Here is a 20,368-nt window from a genome sequence, read left to right as displayed (position 1 = left end):
GGAGGGTGCTGGAATATTGTAAACAGGGGATCCTATTACAGAGGGAGGGTGCTGGAATACTGTAAACAGGGGATCCTATTACAGAGGGAGGGTGCTGGAATACTGTAAACAGGGGATCCTATTACAGAGGGAGGGTGCTGGAATACTGTAAACAGGGGATCCTATTACAGAGGGAGGGTGCTGGAATACTGTAAACAGGGGATCCTATTACAGAGGGAGGGTGCTGGAATACTGTAAACAGGGGATCCTATTACAGAGGGAGGGTGCTGGAATACTGTAAACAGGGGATCCTATTACAGAGGGAGGGTGCTGGAATACTGTAAACAGGGGATCCTATTACAGAGGGAGGGTGCTGGAATATTCTTTTTTTAATTACTTTTTAAACAAACATTTCTCTGAGCAATTGTATTATGTTGAACATACAATATAGCTCAGATTTTGTCTAATGTATTTGTTAGTCTTTTTTTCTCATCTTTAACAAGGTAAATGTTGGACCACACTGTATCTTGTATGATAGTGTACATTCAGCATGCAGAACAGAAACAAAGGGCCATAGGGTTTAGGGCATAAAGGTTGAAATTAATTAGGTTTAGGGATATGGGTTAGGTTAAGTTTATGGTGAAGGTTAGGTTAGGTTTAGGGATCAGGGTTAGGTTAAGTTTATGGTGAAGGTTAGGTTAGGTTAGGTTTAGGGATAAGGGTTAGGTTAAGTTTATGGTGAAGGTTAGGTTAGGTTTAGGGATCAGGGTTAGGTTAAGTTTATGGTGAAGGTTAGGTTAGGTTTAGGGATAAGGGTTAGGTTAAGTTTATGGTGAAGGTTAGGTTAGGTTTAGGGATCAGGGTTAGGTTAAGTTTATGGTGAAGTTTAGGTTAGGTTAGGATTAGGGATAAGGGTTAGGTTAAGTTTATGGTGAAGGTTAGGTTAGGTTTAGGGATCAGGGTTAGGTTAAGTTTATGGTGAAGGTTAGGTTAGGTTAGGCTTAGGGATATGGGTTAGGTTAATTAAGGTTATGGTGAAGGTTAGGTTAGGTTTAGGGATAAAGGTTAGGTTAAGAAAATGGGGTTAGGTATAGTTTCAGTAAGGGTTCGGGTTAGAGAAAGGCATACAAGTAAGTATTGGCTAAGTGTATCGCCATCCGATGCCATTCACAATCTGTTGGTTGAACATACATTACCTTTTGATGGAGCAACATCCACAATCTGTTGGTTGAACATACATTACCTTTTGATGGAGCAATATCCACAATCTGTTGGTTGAACATACATTACCTTTTGATGGAGCAACATCCACAATCTGTTGGTTGAACATACATTACCTTTTGATGGAGCAATATCCACAATCTGTTGGTTGAACATACATTACCTTTTGATGGAGCAACATCCACAATCTGTTGGTTGAACATACATTACCTTTTGATGGAGCAATATCCACAATCTGTTGGTTGAACATACATTACCTTTTGATGGAGCAACATCCACAATCTGTTGGTTGAACATACATTACCTTTTGATGGAGCAACATTCACAATCTGTTGGTTGAACATACATTACCTTTTGATGGAGCAACATCCACAATCTGTTGGTTGAACATACATTACCTTTTGATGGAGCAACATCCACAATCTGTTGGTTGAACATACATTACCTTTTGATGGAGCAATATCCACAATCTGTTGGTTGAACATACATTACCTTTTGATGGAGCAACATCCACAATCTGTTGGTTGAACATACATTACCTTTTGATGGAGCAACATCCACAATCTGTTGGTTGAACATACATTACCTTTTGATGGAGCAACATTCACAATCTGTTGGTTGAACATACATTACCTTTTGATGGAGCAACATTCACAATCTGTTGGTTGAACATACATTACCTTTTGATGGAGCAACATTCACAATCTGTTGGTTGAACATACATTACCTTTTGATGGAGCAACATCCACAATCTGTTGGTTGAACATACATTACCTTTTGATGGAGCAACATTCACAATCTGTTGGTTGAACATACATTACCTTTTGATGGAGCAACATCCACAATCTGTTGGTTGAACATACATTACCTTTTGATGGAGCAACATCCACAATCTGTTGGTTGAACATACATTACCTTTTGATGGAGCAACATCCACAATCTGTTGGTTGAACATACATTACCTTTTGATGAAGCAACATCCACAATCTGAATCGAACCCTAACCTTTTTTTTTATTTTTATTTTTTACCTTTGCCCCACAGCAAAACTCCTTCCTGTCCAGTTGCATGGTGATGGTGCTAGTCATGAACATCTACTCCATGGGGAAGGAAGTGATGCAGATGTACCACCAGGTACTGTAACAGCTCCAGATACTGATCTAGAATCAGCTTACGTTCCCAAAATCCTAACATCACATCGCAAATGAATATACCGGAGTAGGACAATGTTGCTCTAAGCACTGATCTAGGATCAGTTTACCTTCCAAAAAGTCAGAGCCTTACATGTGCATTACTATACCAGATTAGGACAATGTTGCTCCAGATACTGATCTAGAATCAGTTTACTGAAGTTTTAAACTTAGGAGGACATTTCAAACTGGAATCAATCTTTGTCGGACGTATTCATACCTTGGGAGGGTTCTAAAGTCGAGCTGTACTGAAATTATCTGGTGCCGATTTATTCTACACTTCCTGGGAGGTGAATAGTGCCGAGGTGTTTTATGGATATATGTAATACATGCTATGTGACATACAGTATGGACACAGCCTGGCTTTAGGATCTTTTATTTATTTTTTATTTCACCTTTATTTAATAACCAGGTAGGCATTTACAACTGCGACCTGGCCAAGATAAAGCAAAGCAGTTCGACAACATACAACAACACAGAGTTACACATGGAGTAAAACAAACATACAGTCAATAATACAGGAGAACAATAAGTCTATATACAATGTGAGCAAATGAGGTGCGATAAGGGAGGTAAAGGCAAAAAGGCCATGGTGGCAAAGTAAATGCAATATAGCAAGTAAAACACTGGAATGGTAGATTTGTAGTGGAAGAAATAGAAATAATGGGGTGCAAAAAGGAGCAAAATAAATAAATAAATACTGTAGGGGAAGAGGTAGTTGATTGGGCTGTTTATAGATGGCTATGTACAGGTGCAGTGATCTGTGAGCTATATATATATATATATATATATATATATATATATATATATATATATATATATATATAAACACACTGCTCAAAAAAATAAAGGGAACACTTAAACAACACAATGTAACTCCAAGTCAATCACACTTCTGTGAAATCAAACTGTCCACTTAGGAAGCAACACTGATTGACAATAAATTTCACATGCTGTTGTGCAAATGGAATAGACAACAGGTGGAAATTATAGGCAATTAGCAAGACACCCCCAATAAAGGAGCGGTTCTGCAGGTGGGGACCACAGACCACTTCTCAGTTCCTATGCTTCCTGGCTTATGTTTTGGTCACTTTTGAATGCTGGCGGTGCTTTCACTCTAGTGGTAGCATGAGACGGAGTCTACAACCCACACAAGTGGCTCAGGTAGTGCAGCTCATACAGGATGGCACATCAATGCGAGCTGTGGCAAGAAGGTTTGCTGTGTCTGTCAGCGTAGTGTCCAGAGCATGGAGGCGCTACCAGGAGACAGGCCAGTACATCAGGAGACGTGGAGGAGGCCGTTGGAGGGCAACAACCCAGCAGCAGGACCGCTACCTCCGCCTTTGTGCAAGGAGGAGCAGGAGAAGCACTGCCAGAGCCCTGCAAAATGACCTCCAGCAGGCCACAAATGTGCATGTGTCTGCTCAAACGGTCAGAAACAGACTCCATGAGGGTGGTATGAGGGCCCGACGTCCACAGGTGGGGGTTGTGCTTACAGCCCAACACCGTGCAGGACGTTTGGCATTTGCCAGAGAACACCAAGATTGGCAAATTCACCACTGTGCCCTGCGCTCTTCACAGATGAAAGCAGGTTCACACTGAGCATGTGACAGACGTGACAGAGTCTGGAGACGCCGTGGAGAATGTTCTGCTGCCTGCAACATCCTCCAGCATGACCGGTTTGGCGGTGGGTCAGTCATGGTGTGGGGTGGCATTTCTTTGGGGGGCCGCACAGCCCGAGGTAGCCTGACTGCCATTAGGTACCGAGATGAGATCCTCAGACCCCTTGTGAGACCATATGCTGGTGCGGTTGGCCCTGGGTTCCTACTAATGCAAGACAATGCTAGACCTCACGTGGCTGGAGTGTGTCAGCAGTTCCTGCATGAGGAAGGCATTGATGCTATGGACAGGCCCGCCCGTTCCCCAGACCTGAATCCAATTGAGCACATCTGGGACATCATGTCTCGCTCCATTCACCAACGCCACGTTGCACCACAGACTGTCCAGGAGTTGGCGGATGCTTTAGTCCAGGTCTGGGAGGAGATCCCTCAGGAGACCATCCGCCACCTCATCAGGAGCATGCCCAGGCGTTGTAGGGAGGTCATACAGGCACGTGGAGGCCACACACACTACTGAGCCTCATTTTGACTTGTTTTAAGGACATTACATCAAAGTTGGATCAGCCTGTAGTGTGGTTTTCCACTTTAATTTTGAGTGTGACTCCAAATCCAGACCTCCATGGGTTGATCAATTGGATTTCCATTGATTATTTTTGTGTGATTTTGTTGTCAGCACATTCAACTATGTAAAGAAAAAAGTATTTAATAACATTATTTCTTTCATTCAGATCTAGGATGTGTTGTTTAAGTGTTCCCTTTATTTTTTTGAGCAATATATATATATATATATATATAGGAGAGACAGCCTGGCTTTAAGATACGTGGAGACAGCCTGGCTTTAGGATACGTGGAGACAGCCTCTCTTTAGGATACGTGGAGACAGCCTGGCACGTGGAGACAGCCTGGCTTTAGGATACGTGGAGACAGCTTGGCTTTAGGATACGTGGAGACAGCCTGGCACGTGGAGACAGCCTGGCTTTAGGAAACGTGGAGACAGCCTGGCTTTAGGATACGTGGAGACAGCCTGGCTTTAGGATACGTGGAGACAGCCTGGCACGTGGAGACAGCCTGGCTTTAGGATACGTGGAGACAGCCTGGCACGTGGAGACAGCCTGGCTTTAGGATACGTGGAGACAGCCTGGCTTTAGGAAACGTGGAGACAGCCTGGCTTTAGGATACGTGGAGACAGCCTCTCTTTAGGATACGTGGAGACAGCCTGGCTTTAGGATACGTGGAGACTGCCTGGCTTTAGGAAACGTGGAGACAGCCTGACTTTAGGACAGTGGTTCACAACTGGTTTTGCCTTGCGACCCAAATTAAAACAGGTTGTCTCATTCGCAATCCAATATTCGCATCTCAAAAAAAATATTTTTAATGCTATATTGATAGTAAATGTTGCAATTATATGACAAGGGAACAGCATTCCCACCTCTTTCATTGTCAATATCTAAATGTTTCCAATATTCTTGATGAAGAATGTTATTAAACTCACTGGCTTGAGACACAAAATCAACCAAAATAGAACTGCTAAAAGCTCTGTATTTAAAATACTGTGATTGAAGAGATCAAATTATATATATTTTGAACGATAATTAACATTTCTACACACTTTCTACCTAGTTGAAGTATTTAGATTTTTTTTTTCTCATGAAATCATATTTATTTATTTTTTAAATAATATATATATTTTTTAACTCAGTGTGGCAAAGAAGGGGGTCGAGTGATAAATGGCAGATATGTGAGGGCAGAACTAATAAACGGGCTCTGCCCGATCACTAAAATGGCCACCCCGATCAGAACTACAGATCACAAAATGGCCGACTGCCAAAACTACAATTCCCAGAAGCAAGGGGAACCCTCAGAAGGTGGAGCCGACCCACAGATAAAAGGTCAAGAAAAACCAGGAACAGAGAGAGAGGGCGGGAAGGATCTATGAACCATAGAGAAAGAGACAATCTACATTGGCTGGATTTACCGTGTACGAGCTGGACTGTTTTGGACTTACCTGTTGGCGTTTAGACCTGGACCTACCGAGAACCAGATTTGTGTACCGAACCCTGCTATCCTTGACCTTACCTGCGGCCTGGGTGGACCAGGACAGCGAAACAAACACACAGGTACTGTCATGTTCGAAATAACTTTCATTCTGGGCTGACTTTGGTGACAGTTTCCCACTTAATTTGTGACAAATGCTCCTAACTTTGAAGAGGTTTGCCACATCAGACACACCAGACCCATTCAAAACCTTCCTTGACCCAAATTTGGGTCGTGACTCACCAGCTGAGAATCGTTGCTTTAGGATACTCCCAAGGTATTAAAACATCTGACAAGATGAAGAAACCTAGAGATGAACCAGTCTCCGTGGAGTGGCCAGTCCTCTTCTGGGGTTGTGACAAGGTAGGGGGGTATACAGAATATAGCCCTATTTGGAAAAAGACCAAGTCCATATTATGGCAAGAACAGCTCAAATAAGCAACGATAAATGACAGTACATTATTACTTTAAGAAATGAAGGTCAGTCAATCTGGAAAATTTCAAGAACTTCAAGAGTTTCTTCAAGTGCAGGCGCAAAAATACATCAAGCGCTAGGATGAAACTGGCTCTCATGAGGACTGTGACAGGAAAGGAAGACATAGAATTACCTCTGCAGCAGAGGACATGTTTATTAGAGTTACCAGCCTCAGAAATAGCAACCCAAATAAATGTTTCACAGTTCAAATAACAGACACATCTCGACTGCATGAATCAGGCCTTCATGGTCAAATTGCTGCAAAGAAACCACTACTAATGGATACCAATAAGAAGAGAATTGCTTTGGCCAAGAAACACGAGCAATGAACATTAGACTGGTGGAAATCTTTCCTTTGGTCTGATGAGTCCAAATGTGAGATTTTTTGTTCCAACCACCGTGTCTTTGTGAGACGCAGAGTAGGTGAACGGATGAGCTCCGCATGTGTGGTTCCCACCGTGAAGCATGGAGGTGGTGTGATGGTGTGGGGGTGCTTTGCTGGTGACACTGTCTGTGGTTTATTTAGAATTCAAGGCACACTTAGCCAGCATGGCTACCACAGCATTCTGCAGCGATACGCCATCCCATCTGGTTTGCGCTTAGTGGAACTATAATTTGTTTTTCCACAGGACAATGACCCAACACATCTCCAGGCTGTGTAAGGGCTATTTGACCAAGAAGGAGAGTGTTGGAATGCTGCATCAGATGACCTGGCTTCCACAATCCCCCAACCTCAACCCAATTGAGATGATTTGGGATGAGTTGGACGCAGATTGAAGGAAAAGCAGCCAAAAAGTGGTCAGCATATCTGGGAACTCCTTCAAAAAGCATTCCAGGTGAAGCCGGTTGAGAGAATGCTGTCATCTAGGCAAAGGGAAGCTATTTTGAAGAATCTCAAATATAAATATATTTTGATTTGTTTAACAATTTCTTTGTTACTGCACTATTCCATATCTTATTTCATAGTTGTGATGTATTCACTATTATTCTATAATGTAGAAAATAGTAAAAAAAATAAGGAAAAACCCTTGAATGAGTAGGTGTGCCCAACCTTTTGACTGGTATTGTAGGTGTAGCGTGATGAAACCTTCACACAGTATGAGCAGGTGGAGGACATGCAGACCATCACTCATCATGATGAATCATGACACAACCAACCTTGGTAGGGACGAGAAGCATTCTGTAATGGGGCATTTTTACAGAAATCTGTTTGAAATGTTGGAATATCGTTCTGCAGCTGGATCTACTAGGTCACATTTACATTTTTGTAATATAGCAGACGCTCTCATCCAGAGCGACTTAGTCAGAACATGTAACTGAGTTATGTAATTCAAAGGCAGTGAAAGGTGTTTTCAGTAAGATACATAATTTGAATTTAAAGGCAAAATCCTAATTTGAGAAACACTCAAAGAAAGTGTTGTAACTCACGCATTGAAGTCAATTGGTTGCTGAGGCTCTGAGTTCTAGTTCCATCCTAATGTAAATAACATTCTCTGGTTGCTGAGGCTCTGCGTTCTAGTTCCATCCTAATGTAAATAACATTCTCTGGCTGCTGAGGCTCTGAGTTCTAGTCCCGGCCTAATGTAAATAACATTCTCTTGTTTTCCCTCAATAGCGTTTGAGCTACCTGAAGGACATCTCTAACATTCAGGACTGGTACTCAATCATCTTCTCTCTTCTCTTCGTTATCGCCCTGTTCTTCAACGCTGAGGGGTCCTGGCACTGGCAGGCTGGGGCACTGGCCATAATCATGTCATGGGTTAACTTCCTCCTCTATCTCCAAAGGTATTTATCAACTGTCCAAACAATGTAGCCCATTCGTCTCTGTCTAGAGAGATAAGAAAGTGTGTTTACTGTCATTTAGAGATTGTTAATTTTCTGATGATTGTTCGTGCTTGGTTAACATTCCATGGTAACGGAAATACGCTGAGATCCAACAAAAACAATTGGTTCCAAAGTTTAACAAACCATACAACTCTATGCACAGCAACTACTTATAGCTATGACATTACACCTTGACATTGTACAAATCTATTTTGGTTATTGATCTAAAGTAAGTGAAGTGGATTTACACCGATATAGGAATTACAGCATTGGAGTTACATCATCGGTCCCTTATCTGTACTACACAGAAATAAATCATTATGAATGTCATTCTCTTCACAGTTACATCATCGGTCCCTTATCTGTACTATACAGAAATAAATCATTATGAATGTCATTCTCTTCACAGTGATTTATCCTGGATAGGTATACCCGAGGTAGATATACCAAATAACACCAAATTTGGTTGGTTCGGACCGGACCAAATATAAACCAATCAAAGACGTCAATCTTTCACAAGTTTAGACATCACAGTATAGTAGAGTACAGTATAGTAGAGTACAGTAGAGTACAGTTCAGTACAGCACAGCGCAGTAGAGTTCAGTATAGTTGAGTTCAATGTTTTATTTGTTTTCACCTACACACACACTTTTCCACACTTTTATTACCCTCGGGTCCAGTGGACCCGAAGACCACATATGTAATATAAACGTGTAGGGGGGTGTACAGTGTACACTCAATGAAAATGTGTTTATTTTACACGTTCTTCACAGAAAATGGGCCAAGGCCAATGAGTCTCAGGTTGAAAAAAGTACTAATTGTATCCTTTTTCTTTTAGTAAACATTGAAAATGGGTACCAAAGACTCGAACACCACAAGGGTTAAGACCTTTTCTAGTACATGTTTTCTAAGACCCCCTTTCCATTTGTTGTACCAGAAATCAAAGCCATTAATTACGCCTCATTTTTCACATAGAAAATAGTTGAAAAATGTATCTATGCTTTTATTTCCCCGAAATATAGACTCTTAGCTTTCATTGGACACCCAATTTGATAGGGTCAAATGAACTTCACATGTCGGTACTCATGGGTCCATGTTGGTACTCATGGGTCCGTGTTGGTACTCATGGGTCCGCGTTGGTACTCATGACTCCGCGTTGGTACTCATGGGTCCGCGTTGGTACTCATGGGTCCGCGTTGGTACTCATGGGTCCGCGTTGGTACTCATGGGTCCATGTTGGTAATTATGGGCATTGTGTTTTGTCTTTCCAGGTTTGAGCACTTTGGGATCTACGTGGTGATGTTTCGGGAGATTGCAAGGACGTTGTTTAAAATCCTACTGCTATTCTTCTTTCTGATGCTGGCTTTTGCCTTGGTCTTCCATGCCCTCATGCTCAACCAGGTGACAAGAGACATTAGAAACAGTGGTCTCACTTTAAACAACACATTGTTTTGTATAAGTCCTACATAGGTAATTTGTAATTTCCTCAAATCAATGAAGGTATATGAGATGGAAAGGAGATGGAACTAAAATCTGTTTAAAGTCAAATCTAATCAAATCAAAACACATTTTATTGGTGACGTACACATGGTTAGCAGATGTTAATGCAAATGTAGTGAAATGCTTGTGCTTCTAGTTACGACAGTGCAGTAATATCTAACAATTCCCCAACAACTACCTTATACACACAAATCTAAATGGGTGAATGAGAATATGTACATATAAATACATGGATACATCGGCAAGGTGCAATTGATGGTATAAAATACAGTATATACATATGATATGAGTAATGTAAGATATGTAAACGTTATTAATAAAGTGGCATTATTTAAAGTGGCATTGTATAAAGTGACTAGTGATCCATTTATTAAAGTGGCCAGTGTTTGGGTCTCAATGTAGGCAACAGCAGCCTCTCTGAGTTAGTGATGGCTGTTTAACAGTCTGATGGCCTTGAGATTGAAAAACATTTTCTATCTCTCGGTCCCAGCTTTCCCTCAGTCGCGTTCTGTCTTCCCTCTGTTATGTTCTGTTTTAAGCTAAACTGTTTTTTTTTTTCTTCTCTCGTTTTGTCTTTTTAGGAAGAGTTTGAGCGACTGGATTTGTCATTGATCCAGATCTTTGTGATGATGGTCGGGGAACTGAATTACCAAAGCAATTTTCTGGACATATACCTACACAACAAATTTCCATTTCCCTTCATCACTTTCTACATGTTGGTTTTGTTTATTATCTTCATGCCGATCCTGCTGATGAACATGATGGTAAGCATCTCCATGATGACCCAGTGTCTGGGAATCCCCAGTGGTGCAGCAGTCTAAGGTGTCACTACAGACACCCTGGTTCAAATCCAGGCTGTATCACAACCGGCCGTGATTGGGAGTCCCATAGGGCGGCGCACAATTGGTCCCGGTTTGGGCGGTGTAGGCCGTCATTGTAAATAAGAATTTGTTCTTAACCGACCTGCCTAGTTAAATAAATGATTGATGTCCCGGCCTGCACTAAAAACCTCATCCAATTTACCTTTTTAAGAGTTAATTTCCTGCTAATCTACACATTTTGCCATGGGGCGGAGAGAAGCAATTTTACTCCTTTGCCAATGTGGAGTTTTACAGAATATTTCCTGCAATTCTACACGTTGCCATTAAGGAAGAGAAATGTTTTCTGTTTTTAGTATGATATCTGAAAGTGACTCACAAAATCAATGGGGGCCCCCAGTCGGTAATTCGACCAAGTTTAAATATGTGGCCGATTTACCAATCTACAAATGTACCAATATAAAACAAATGTTGTCTAATTGAGTGACTGTCAGTGACTGACATAACAAGAGAAAAACTAATGATGCACAACCTCATGTTGAAATTTCACCTTGTGTATTCTACTATTCTACCTAGCAACAGTTAAGTTGAGACCCTGACTTGAGTAATTTTGTAACTTTTTTTTAAACTTTGGAAATTGATCCGCGGGCCATCAAAAGTTGCCCATCGCTGATCTACAGCTACCCTTTGGTGTCCTATCCATGGTGTCCAAGTCCATCCCTGCATAGACATGGTATTTGTCATTGACTACTTGATTGTTGAGAGATCTCCATTTTAAAAACGAAATAGACTCACTGTTGCTATCATAGTCATTCCAAATGGTAGGTTTAACAGAGCAAATGAAATGTGACCATACTTTATCACTCGTATATCATCACTGATGTTATATTGGTTAAAATAGAATTTGCAAAACCATAAACAGTTATTGTTTAAATTTAACCCAGAATTCAACCAACAAATTAACTATAAAATAGGGTTTCCATCTCTGGTTGATTTCTAATATAATGATATTTAAAGTCGGGGAACTGAATTACCAAATATCAACATTTGAAGGAGGTGTATCTTCTGCTTGGGTAGTTCCATCTTTGAATTACAGTAGTCTGACTATAAATTACAGTAGTCTGACTTTAATTCCAGTTTGTCTACAAAGTTAAACAATAGGACTAAATCAAATCATGTAAAGGTCATTTGATTTGATTTACTGATTCTTTAACTTAGATTTGTGTTTGAGATAGAGTTGAATCCAAAATATAAATTATTAATTTGTAGACAAACTGGAATTTAAGCCAGAAGTCAGTGGCACAAATGGAACTATCCAAGCAAAAGATAACTATTATTTAATGTTGACATTTGGTTTCATTTAACAACCAAACACAATTCAATAACTTTTGAAAATACAATACACGTCTCCAACTCAACCAAAAATAAAAGTTAAAGGATGGGATTAAGTCTGTGGCTCAGATGGACCTATCCAATCAGTAGATATTAAGCTGTGGCTCAGATGGACCTATCCAATCAGTAGATATTAAGCTGTGGCTCAGATGGACCTATCCAATCAGTAGATACTAAGCTGTGGCTCAGATGGACCTATCCAATCAGTAGATACTAAGCTGTGGCTCAGATGGACCTATCCAATCAGTAGATACAGTGTCTTCAGTAATTATTCACACCCCTTTACTTTTTCCACATTGTGTTGTGTTACAGCCTGAATTTAAAATGGATTACGTTGAGATTTTCTTTCCACTGGCCTACACACAATACCTCCATAATGTCAAAGTGGAATTATGTTTGTGTAACCGATGTGAAATGGCTAGTTAGTTAGCGGTGGTGCGCGCTAATAGCGTTTCAATCGGGTGGCGTCACTCGCTCTGAGACCTGGAGTAGTTGTTCCCCTTGCTCTGCAAGGGCCGTGGTTTTTGTGGCGCGATGGGTAACGATGCTTCGTGGGGTGTCAGTTATTGATGTGTGCAGAGGGTCCCTGGTTCAAGCCCAGGTTGGGGTGAGGAAAGGGACAGAAGTTAAACTGTTACATTTGACACATTTTTTTTGTATTAATTTAAAATGATAAGCGAAAGGTTGAATACATGTCAACATGTATTCACCCCTTTTTTTATGGCAAGTCTAAATAAATTCAGGAATAAAAATGTGCATAAAAAGTCACATTAGAAGTTGCATGGACTCTGTCTGTGCGTAATAATAGTGTTTAATATGATTTTGGAATGACTACCTTATCGCTGTACCCCACACATACAATTATCTGTAAGGTCCCTCAGTCAAGCAGTGAATTTTCAGCACAGATTCAACCACAAAGACCAGGGAGGTTTTATAATGCCTCGCAAAGAAGGGCACCTATGGGTAGATGGGTAAAAAAAAAAAGCTGACATTGAATATCCCTTTGGATGGTGTATAAATGCACTTAGTCTCTAAAAAGATATAGGCGTCCTTCCTAACTCAGTTGCCGGAGAAGAAGGAAACCATGAGGCCAATGGAGACTTTAAAACAGTTACAGAGTTGAATGGTTGTGATGGGAGAAACCTGAGGATGGATCAACAACATTGTAGTTACTCCACAATACTAACCTAATTGACAGAGTGAAAAGAAGGAAGCCTGTACAGAATAATTTTTTTATTCCATCCTTTTCCAACAGGCTAACGTAATACTGCAAAAATATGCCAATTTTTTTTAACTTTTGGTCCTGAACACAAAGTGTTATATTTTGGGGCTAACACATCACTGAGTATCACTCTAGCGTATACGCTGGGAATCGAAAAGCAAGTGCAGGTGGTGAGTTTAATAACAAATGGAACATCGAACAATATAACAAACACGAGTAGCGTATAGACAAGAAACTCATAAACAATACTGACTGGGCAAATAACCTAAGGGAGTGCCGGATATAGAGGAGGTAAGAATGGAGTCCAGGTGTGTCTGATGATGACGTGCAGGTGTGCGTAACGATGGACCGTTGGTTAGTATAACGGCAACGTGGAACGCCGGAGGGGAGGAGGTGGAGTAGACGTGACACACTCTCCATATTTTACAAGCATAGTGGTGGCTGCATCATGTTATGGGTTTGGTTATAATTGATAAGGACTGGGCAGTTATTTCAGGATAAAGTGTAAACAGAATGTAGCTAAGAACAGGCGAAATTCTAGAGGAAAACTTGTTTCAGTCTGCTTTCCACCAGACACTGGGAGATGAATTCACCTTTCAAGCAGGACAATAACCTAAAACACAAGGCCTAAATCTACACTGGAGTTGCTAACCAAGAATACAGTTGATGTATTCAACTGACAGAGCTTGAATAATAAAAAAATAAAAAGAATAATGGGCAAATGTTGCACAATCCAGGTGTGGAAAACTATTAGAGACTTACCCCGAAAGACAGCTGTAATTACTGCCAAATAAGCTTTTTGTGCATATGGAACATTTCTGGGATATTTTATTTCAGCTCAGGAAACATGGGATCCAACATGTTTATTTTTGTTCAGTATACACCACCGTTTAAAAGTTAGGGGTCACTTAGAAATGTCCTTGTTTTTAAAATAACATCAAACTGATCAGAAATACAGTGTATTCATTGTTAATGTTGTAAATTACTATTGTAGCTGGAAACAGCAGATTTCTAATGGAATATCTACATAGGCGTACAGAGGCCCATTATCAGCAACCATCACTCCTGTGTTCCAACGGCACGTTGTATTAGCTAATCCAAGTTTATCATTTTAAAAGGCTAATTGATCATTAGAAAACCCTTTTGCAATTATGTTAGCACAGCTGAAAACTGTGTTGTTCTGATTAAAGAAGCAATAAAACTGGCCTTCTTTAGACTAGTTGAGTATCTGGAGCATCAGCATTTGTGGGTTCGATTACATGCTCAAAATGTCCACAAAAAAATAACTTTCTTCTGAAACTTGTCAGACTATTATTTTTCTGAGAAATATAGGCTATTCCACGTGAGAAATTGTCAAGAAACTGAAGATCTCGTACAATGCTGTGTACTTCTCCCTTCTCAGAACAGCGCAAAATGGCTCTAACAGGAATAGAAAGAGGAGTGGGAGGCCCCGGTGCACAACTCAGCAAGAGGACAAGTACATTAGTGTCTAGCTTGAGAAACAGACGCCTCACAAGTCCTCAACTGGCAGCTTCATTAAATAGTACCCGCAAAACACCAGCCTCAACGTCAACAGTGAAGAGGCGACTCCGGGATGCTGGCCTTCTAGACAGAGTTCCTCTGTCCAGTGTCTGTGTTGTTTTGCCCATCTTAATAATTTATTTTTATTGGCCAGTCTGAGATATGGCTTTTTTCTTTGCAACTCTGCATAAAAGGCCAGCATAGTGTGTGGTTAGAGGGGTGTGGTTAAATGCGGAAGACACATTTTAGTTGAGTGCATTCAGTTGTACAACTGACTAGGTATCCCCCTACATTTAATATGTTATGCCTAGTCAATGAGACCAGGCTGAATAATGTCTGTATGTAATTTTGTCTTCATTTTGGCAGATTAATGAGTTTGACACCATTGATCTAAGGGATTAATCTCAACAGTCTAAAGTGGCTTCCTCTCTGGTCTCCTTTACTTAGATCTTTCCTTGTCTCTTTTTATTGATGAATGGAAGATGGAGAGGAAACCGCTTCAGACTATTGATGACAGCCCCACTTTTCGCAAGGAAAAAAGACTACGGGAGGTCAATGCTAATTGTCAATGGATAGCTGCCAACCACAAATATTGATGGTTCCTATTGGTGTCCCTTTGTGTGTACTACAGATTGGATTGGCTGTCGGTGACATCGCTGAGGTACAGAGAAGTGCCGCTCTGAAGAGAATAGCCATGCAGGTGTGTAGCTGGATAACAATCAATCCACTTGATAAGATTTTTGATATTTTATTGCTTATGTTAGGATGTTTTGAGGAATTTTTACACATTTTGAATAGCTAATGGGTACTTGCTTTAGTGTCATTGTAAAATGTGTTCTGATTGGGTCAACATCACTTCTTCATCATACTGTACGAGTATACCAAAATATAGCTTAACCTTTCTCCAAATACTCAAAATGACAAAATCCCTTGCGGATATTGATGACTGAAGGCATTGATGTATTTCTATGTCAGATTGAACTCCACACCAATCTGGAGGAGAAGATGCCATACTGGTTGTTGAAGAGAGTGGACCAATCATCCATCACCATCTATCCCAACCGCAAGTGCTCCAAGGTAGGTATGGTGCCTGGTCCTGGATTCGTAAAGCATCTCATAGTAGGATTCAAATCTACAAGACGAAACTAATACTCTAGTAGATCAGTTCTCCTATTCAGAGACACTGTTTAAACGTAGCCCTAGTGCTCAGAGTCACATTCACTGGAGGGAAAACGACACCTAAATTGAAAAGTAGAGTTATTGGTGACTGGTGTAGATTGATGTCTTCTCTATTGAGGTCTTCAATAACAAACGACATAGAGAACGGAGGACGATCAATGTAGATTACAACACTGAGTGTACAAAACATCGAAAGCGTTCAAAAGCGGAGGCAAAACAAAAAAGAAAAAGAGAAAAATAAATAAATGAATAGCAGAATCTCTTACAGTAGAGTTACAGGCTAGCCGTATGTAGGTGTCTATTGATGTCATTCAACAGCAATCTACACACAATACACCCATAACGGCAAAGCAAAAAACAGACATGTGTTGATGCACAGATCTGGGGAAGGGTCGCCAAGAACACAGTGGTCTCCATCATTCTTAAATGGAAGAAATTTGGAACCACCAAGACTCTTCCTAGAGCTGGCTGTCCGGCCAAACTGAGCAATCTAGGGAGAAGGGCCTTGGTCAGGGAGGTGACTAAAAACTAGATGGTCACTCTGACAGAGCTCTAGAGTTCCTCTGTGGAGATGAGAGAACCTTCCAGAAGGACAACCATCTCTGTAGCAATCCACCAATCAGGCCTTTATGTTAGAGTGGCCAGACGGAAACCACTCCTCAGAAAAAGGCACACGACAGCCCGCTTGGAGTTTGTAAAAAGGCACCTAAAGGACTCTCTGACCATGAGAAACAAGATTCTCTGATCTGATGAAACCAAAATTGAACCCTTTGGCCTGAATACCAACACATCAGCCAACAGCATATGTGGGAACTCCTTCAAGCATTTCTCATGAAGCTGGTTGTGAGAATGCAAAGAGTGTGCAAAGCTGTCATCAAGGCAAAGGATGTCTAGTTTGAAGAATCTCAAATATATATTTTGATTTGTTTAACACGTTTTTGGTTACTACATGATTCCATATGTGTAATTTCATAGTTTTGATGTCTTCACTATTATTCTACAATGTTGAAAATAGTAAAAAATAAAGAAAAAAAAAATCATTCAATGAGTAGGTGTGTCCAAACTTTTGACTGTATATTCAACATATATGATGTCCTTAGAGAATCTCTATCTATATGCTAAATAATTAAAGAGCTGTGCAGTATTCCCTTGTAACCTGTTGTTTGTTCAAATGGTCTCTATATACTGCAGTTGTGGAGTCAGGGAGAAGCCAACGAAGTGCGTACTCATCTATTGACCAACTCATCAAATTCAACCTCTGTCGAAGCTGAACTACGCAAACAGAAGCAAAGGTGACACGTATAGATCCGAAAGGGATGTTGTGGGTTGTATGGTGTGTAAAGGAGGGCTAGGGGTTGTATGGTGTGTAAAGGAGGGCTAGGGGTTGTATGGTGTGTAAAGGAGGGCTAGGGGTTGTATGGTGTGTGAGTAGCCTCTAGTGGCCTTGTCTTCCAGACTGAAGGAGATATCCAGTATTTCTATGTTATAGACTGAAGGAGATATCCAGTGTTTCTATTTCTATATAATCCTATACAGACTGAAGGAGATATCCTGTGTGTATATTTCTATATAATCCCATACAGACTGAAGGAGATATCCAGTGTTTCTATTTCTATATAATCCCATACAGCCTGAAGGAGATATTCAGTGTGTATATCTCTATATAATCCCATACAGACTGAAGGAGATATCCAGTGTGCTGGAGAAGCAGCACGACCTGATGAAGCTGATGATCCAGAAGATGGAGATCACATCGGAGGCAGACGAACATGACGGGCCCACAGAGGTCAAAGGTTACAGGCAGAGGTCAAACTGGGGTCAAGCCAAGGGCTCTAAGTGGATCCCGCTGATGAAGGCCATCAAGCGCAAGAACGTTTGAGTACTTCACCTTAACTGGTGACCATCAACTATACGACAACTAAAGATATTACCGCAATTAAGACATATTATTATAGCACATTTAAAATACTGTAGAATGTCATCTGTAGATACACAATCATTTAACTGATTTCAAATGTCTTGATTAGCATGAATGAGCTATCAGTAGGGATACTAATGCCGACGCACTTTGATTGTTGATTTCCCATTTATTATTCAGAATGTTATTAAGCCATTCTGTTGTTTTCTCTATCTCAATCTCTCTCTCTCAATCTCTCTCTCTCAATCTCTCCCTCTCTCATGGCAAATGCCATATTTGTCTCTCTGACTTCATACCTACTGTATGCTTGTATGCATGTAATAATTATTACATAAAATCTACATAATTTTGAAATAGTGGGTTATTCCATGAGATTGAAATAACTTGAAATAGTGTGTGGTTGCATATGAGTAAAACAATATTGGAATTAGTGTATATCTTTTATATTTTAACCCATTTGAAACCTGCTGTAACTGAATGGTTATATTTTGCATGGAACTAATAAAAAGTGTCAAATCGTACTCATACTCTATATGTGGCGGGAAATAACAATGGAACTATTGGTCCCACTTTATCTGGATAGTCCCAACTGATGATCTACAGATGGTCTGGATAGTCCCAACTGATGCTCTACAGATGGTCTGGATAGTCCCAACTGATGCTCTACAGATGGTCTGGATAGTCCCAACTGATGCTCTACAGATGGTCAAACTATCAACTAACTATCGGTTGATATGCAACTGCTTGCTAAGGTTTCAGTTAGGGTTAAGCTAAGGGTAAAGGTAAGGGTTGGGTTGAGGTTAGGATAAGGGTTAGGGTTGGGGTTAGGGTTAGGATAAGGTTAGGGAAAGTGCTAAGGTTAGGTTAGGGTTAGGATAAGGTTAGGGTTAGGATAAGGGTTAGGGCAAGTGCTAAGGTTAGGATAAGGGTTAGGATAAGGTTAGGGTAAGTGCTAAGGTTAGGAGAAGGTTAGGATTAGGATAAGGTTAGGGTTGGGATAAGGTTAGGGTTAGGATAAGGGTTAGGGTAAGTGCTGAGGTTAGGATAAGGATTAGGTTATGGTTGGTGGACGGTTAGTTGAAATGTTGTTGACAGTTATTGAACATCTACAAACCATCTGCTTGGGACTATCCGAGTTATACCGACCTATAAACCACAAACTAGTCAGTATTAACCCATTTCTTATAGACTCCAAAGACTTTCTCGAAAGGGACAGGTTACGTGTGTATTGAGTAAGGCCGCCACATTTACCGTTAAATCGTGTAACCGATGATTATGGATGAAGACCGTCAGGACTGTAAAATAACAGTCATAAGGCCATCCGAATGAATAAGGCCTTTGCTAAGTGTGCAGTTAAATTGAAGGGAACTACACATTTCTTTTAAATGTTTTTCCAGACTTCAAAAAAGGTCTCCTGATGTGTTTAAAGCATTAGAACATATTAGAACTTTAAATGTTGTGGTTCATCCATTAACAAAAAAAAAACTGTACTTGACAGTGAAAGCCTTGACGCAGTTGATGAGCCTTACAAAAGACTAGCCTGTTAGCTCGTCGGGTTTAGAACAGGGCTGGGTAAGAGCCAGGGGGTGTGGGCTGGTGTAGTGAAAGGCTAGACTGTTAGCTCGTCGGGTTTAGAACAGGGCTGGGTAAGAGCCAGGGGGTGTGGGCTGGTGTAGTGAAAGACTAGCCTGTTAGCTCGTCGGGTTTAGAACAGGGCTGGGTAAGAGCCAGGGGGTGTGGGCTGGTGTAGTGAAAGGCTAGCCTGTTAGCTCGTCGGGTTTAGAACAGGGCTGGGTAAGAGCCAGGGGGTGTGGGCTGGTGTAGTGAAAGACTAGCCTGTTAGCTCGTCGGGTTTAGAACAGGGCTGGGTAAGAGCCAGGGGTGTGGGCTGGTGTAGTGAAAGACTAGCCTGTTAGCTCATCGGGTTTAGAACAGGGCTGGGTAAGAGCCAGGGGGTGTGGGCTGGTGTAGTGAAAGGCTAGCCAGGGCTGGGTAAGAGCCAGGGGGTGTGGGCTGGTGTAGTGAAAGACTAGCCTGTTAGCTCGTCGGGTTTAGAACAGGGCTGGGTAAGAGCCAGGGGGTGTGGGCTGGTGTAGTGAAAGACTAGCCTGTTAGCTCGTCGGGTTTAGAACAGGGCTGGGTAAGAGCCAGGGGTGTGGGCTGGTGTAGTGAAAGGCTAGCCTGTTAGCTCATCGGGTTTAGAACAGGGCTGGGTAAGAGCCAGGGGGTGTGGGCTGGTGTAGTGAAAGGCTAGCCTGTTAGCTCGTCGGGTTTAGAACAGGGCTGGGTAAGAGCCAGGGGTGTGGGCTGGTGTAGTGAAAGACTAGCCTGTTAGCTCGTCGGGTTTAGAACAGGGCTGGGTAAGAGCCAGGGGGTGTGGGCTGGTGTAGTGAAAGACTAGCCTGTTAGCTCGTCGGGTTTAGAACAGGGCTGGGTAAGAGCCAGGGGGTGTGGGCTGGTGTAGTGAAAGGCTAGCCA

The 20,368-nt window shown here is 41.3% G+C and overlaps 1 protein-coding gene across 1 annotated transcript in view; it reads left to right on the top strand.

Moving 5' to 3' along the window:
* The window catches only part of LOC106590663 (transient receptor potential cation channel subfamily A member 1), an 83,337-nt gene extending 64,926 nt beyond the window's left edge, over positions 1-18,411 (top strand). The window contains exons 21-28 of the mRNA XM_045710959.1: positions 2,243-2,332; positions 8,132-8,301; positions 9,612-9,741; positions 10,422-10,604; positions 15,425-15,493; positions 15,769-15,870; positions 17,164-17,264; positions 17,650-18,411. Of these exons, the coding sequence (XP_045566915.1) occupies positions 2,243-2,332; positions 8,132-8,301; positions 9,612-9,741; positions 10,422-10,604; positions 15,425-15,493; positions 15,769-15,870; positions 17,164-17,264; positions 17,650-17,851 (1,047 nt within the window). The 3' untranslated portion in view covers positions 17,852-18,411. The remainder of the gene's footprint in view (positions 1-2,242; positions 2,333-8,131; positions 8,302-9,611; positions 9,742-10,421; positions 10,605-15,424; positions 15,494-15,768; positions 15,871-17,163; positions 17,265-17,649) is intronic.
* The last annotated feature ends 1,957 nt before the right edge of the window (positions 18,412-20,368 follow it).

Source organism: Salmo salar, chromosome ssa29 (assembly GCF_905237065.1).
Source record: "Salmo salar chromosome ssa29, Ssal_v3.1, whole genome shotgun sequence".
Taxonomy (NCBI): Eukaryota; Metazoa; Chordata; class Actinopteri; order Salmoniformes; family Salmonidae; genus Salmo; species Salmo salar.
Note: the sequence above shows the minus strand (reverse complement) of the source record. Positions and strands in the feature narration are given on the sequence as shown.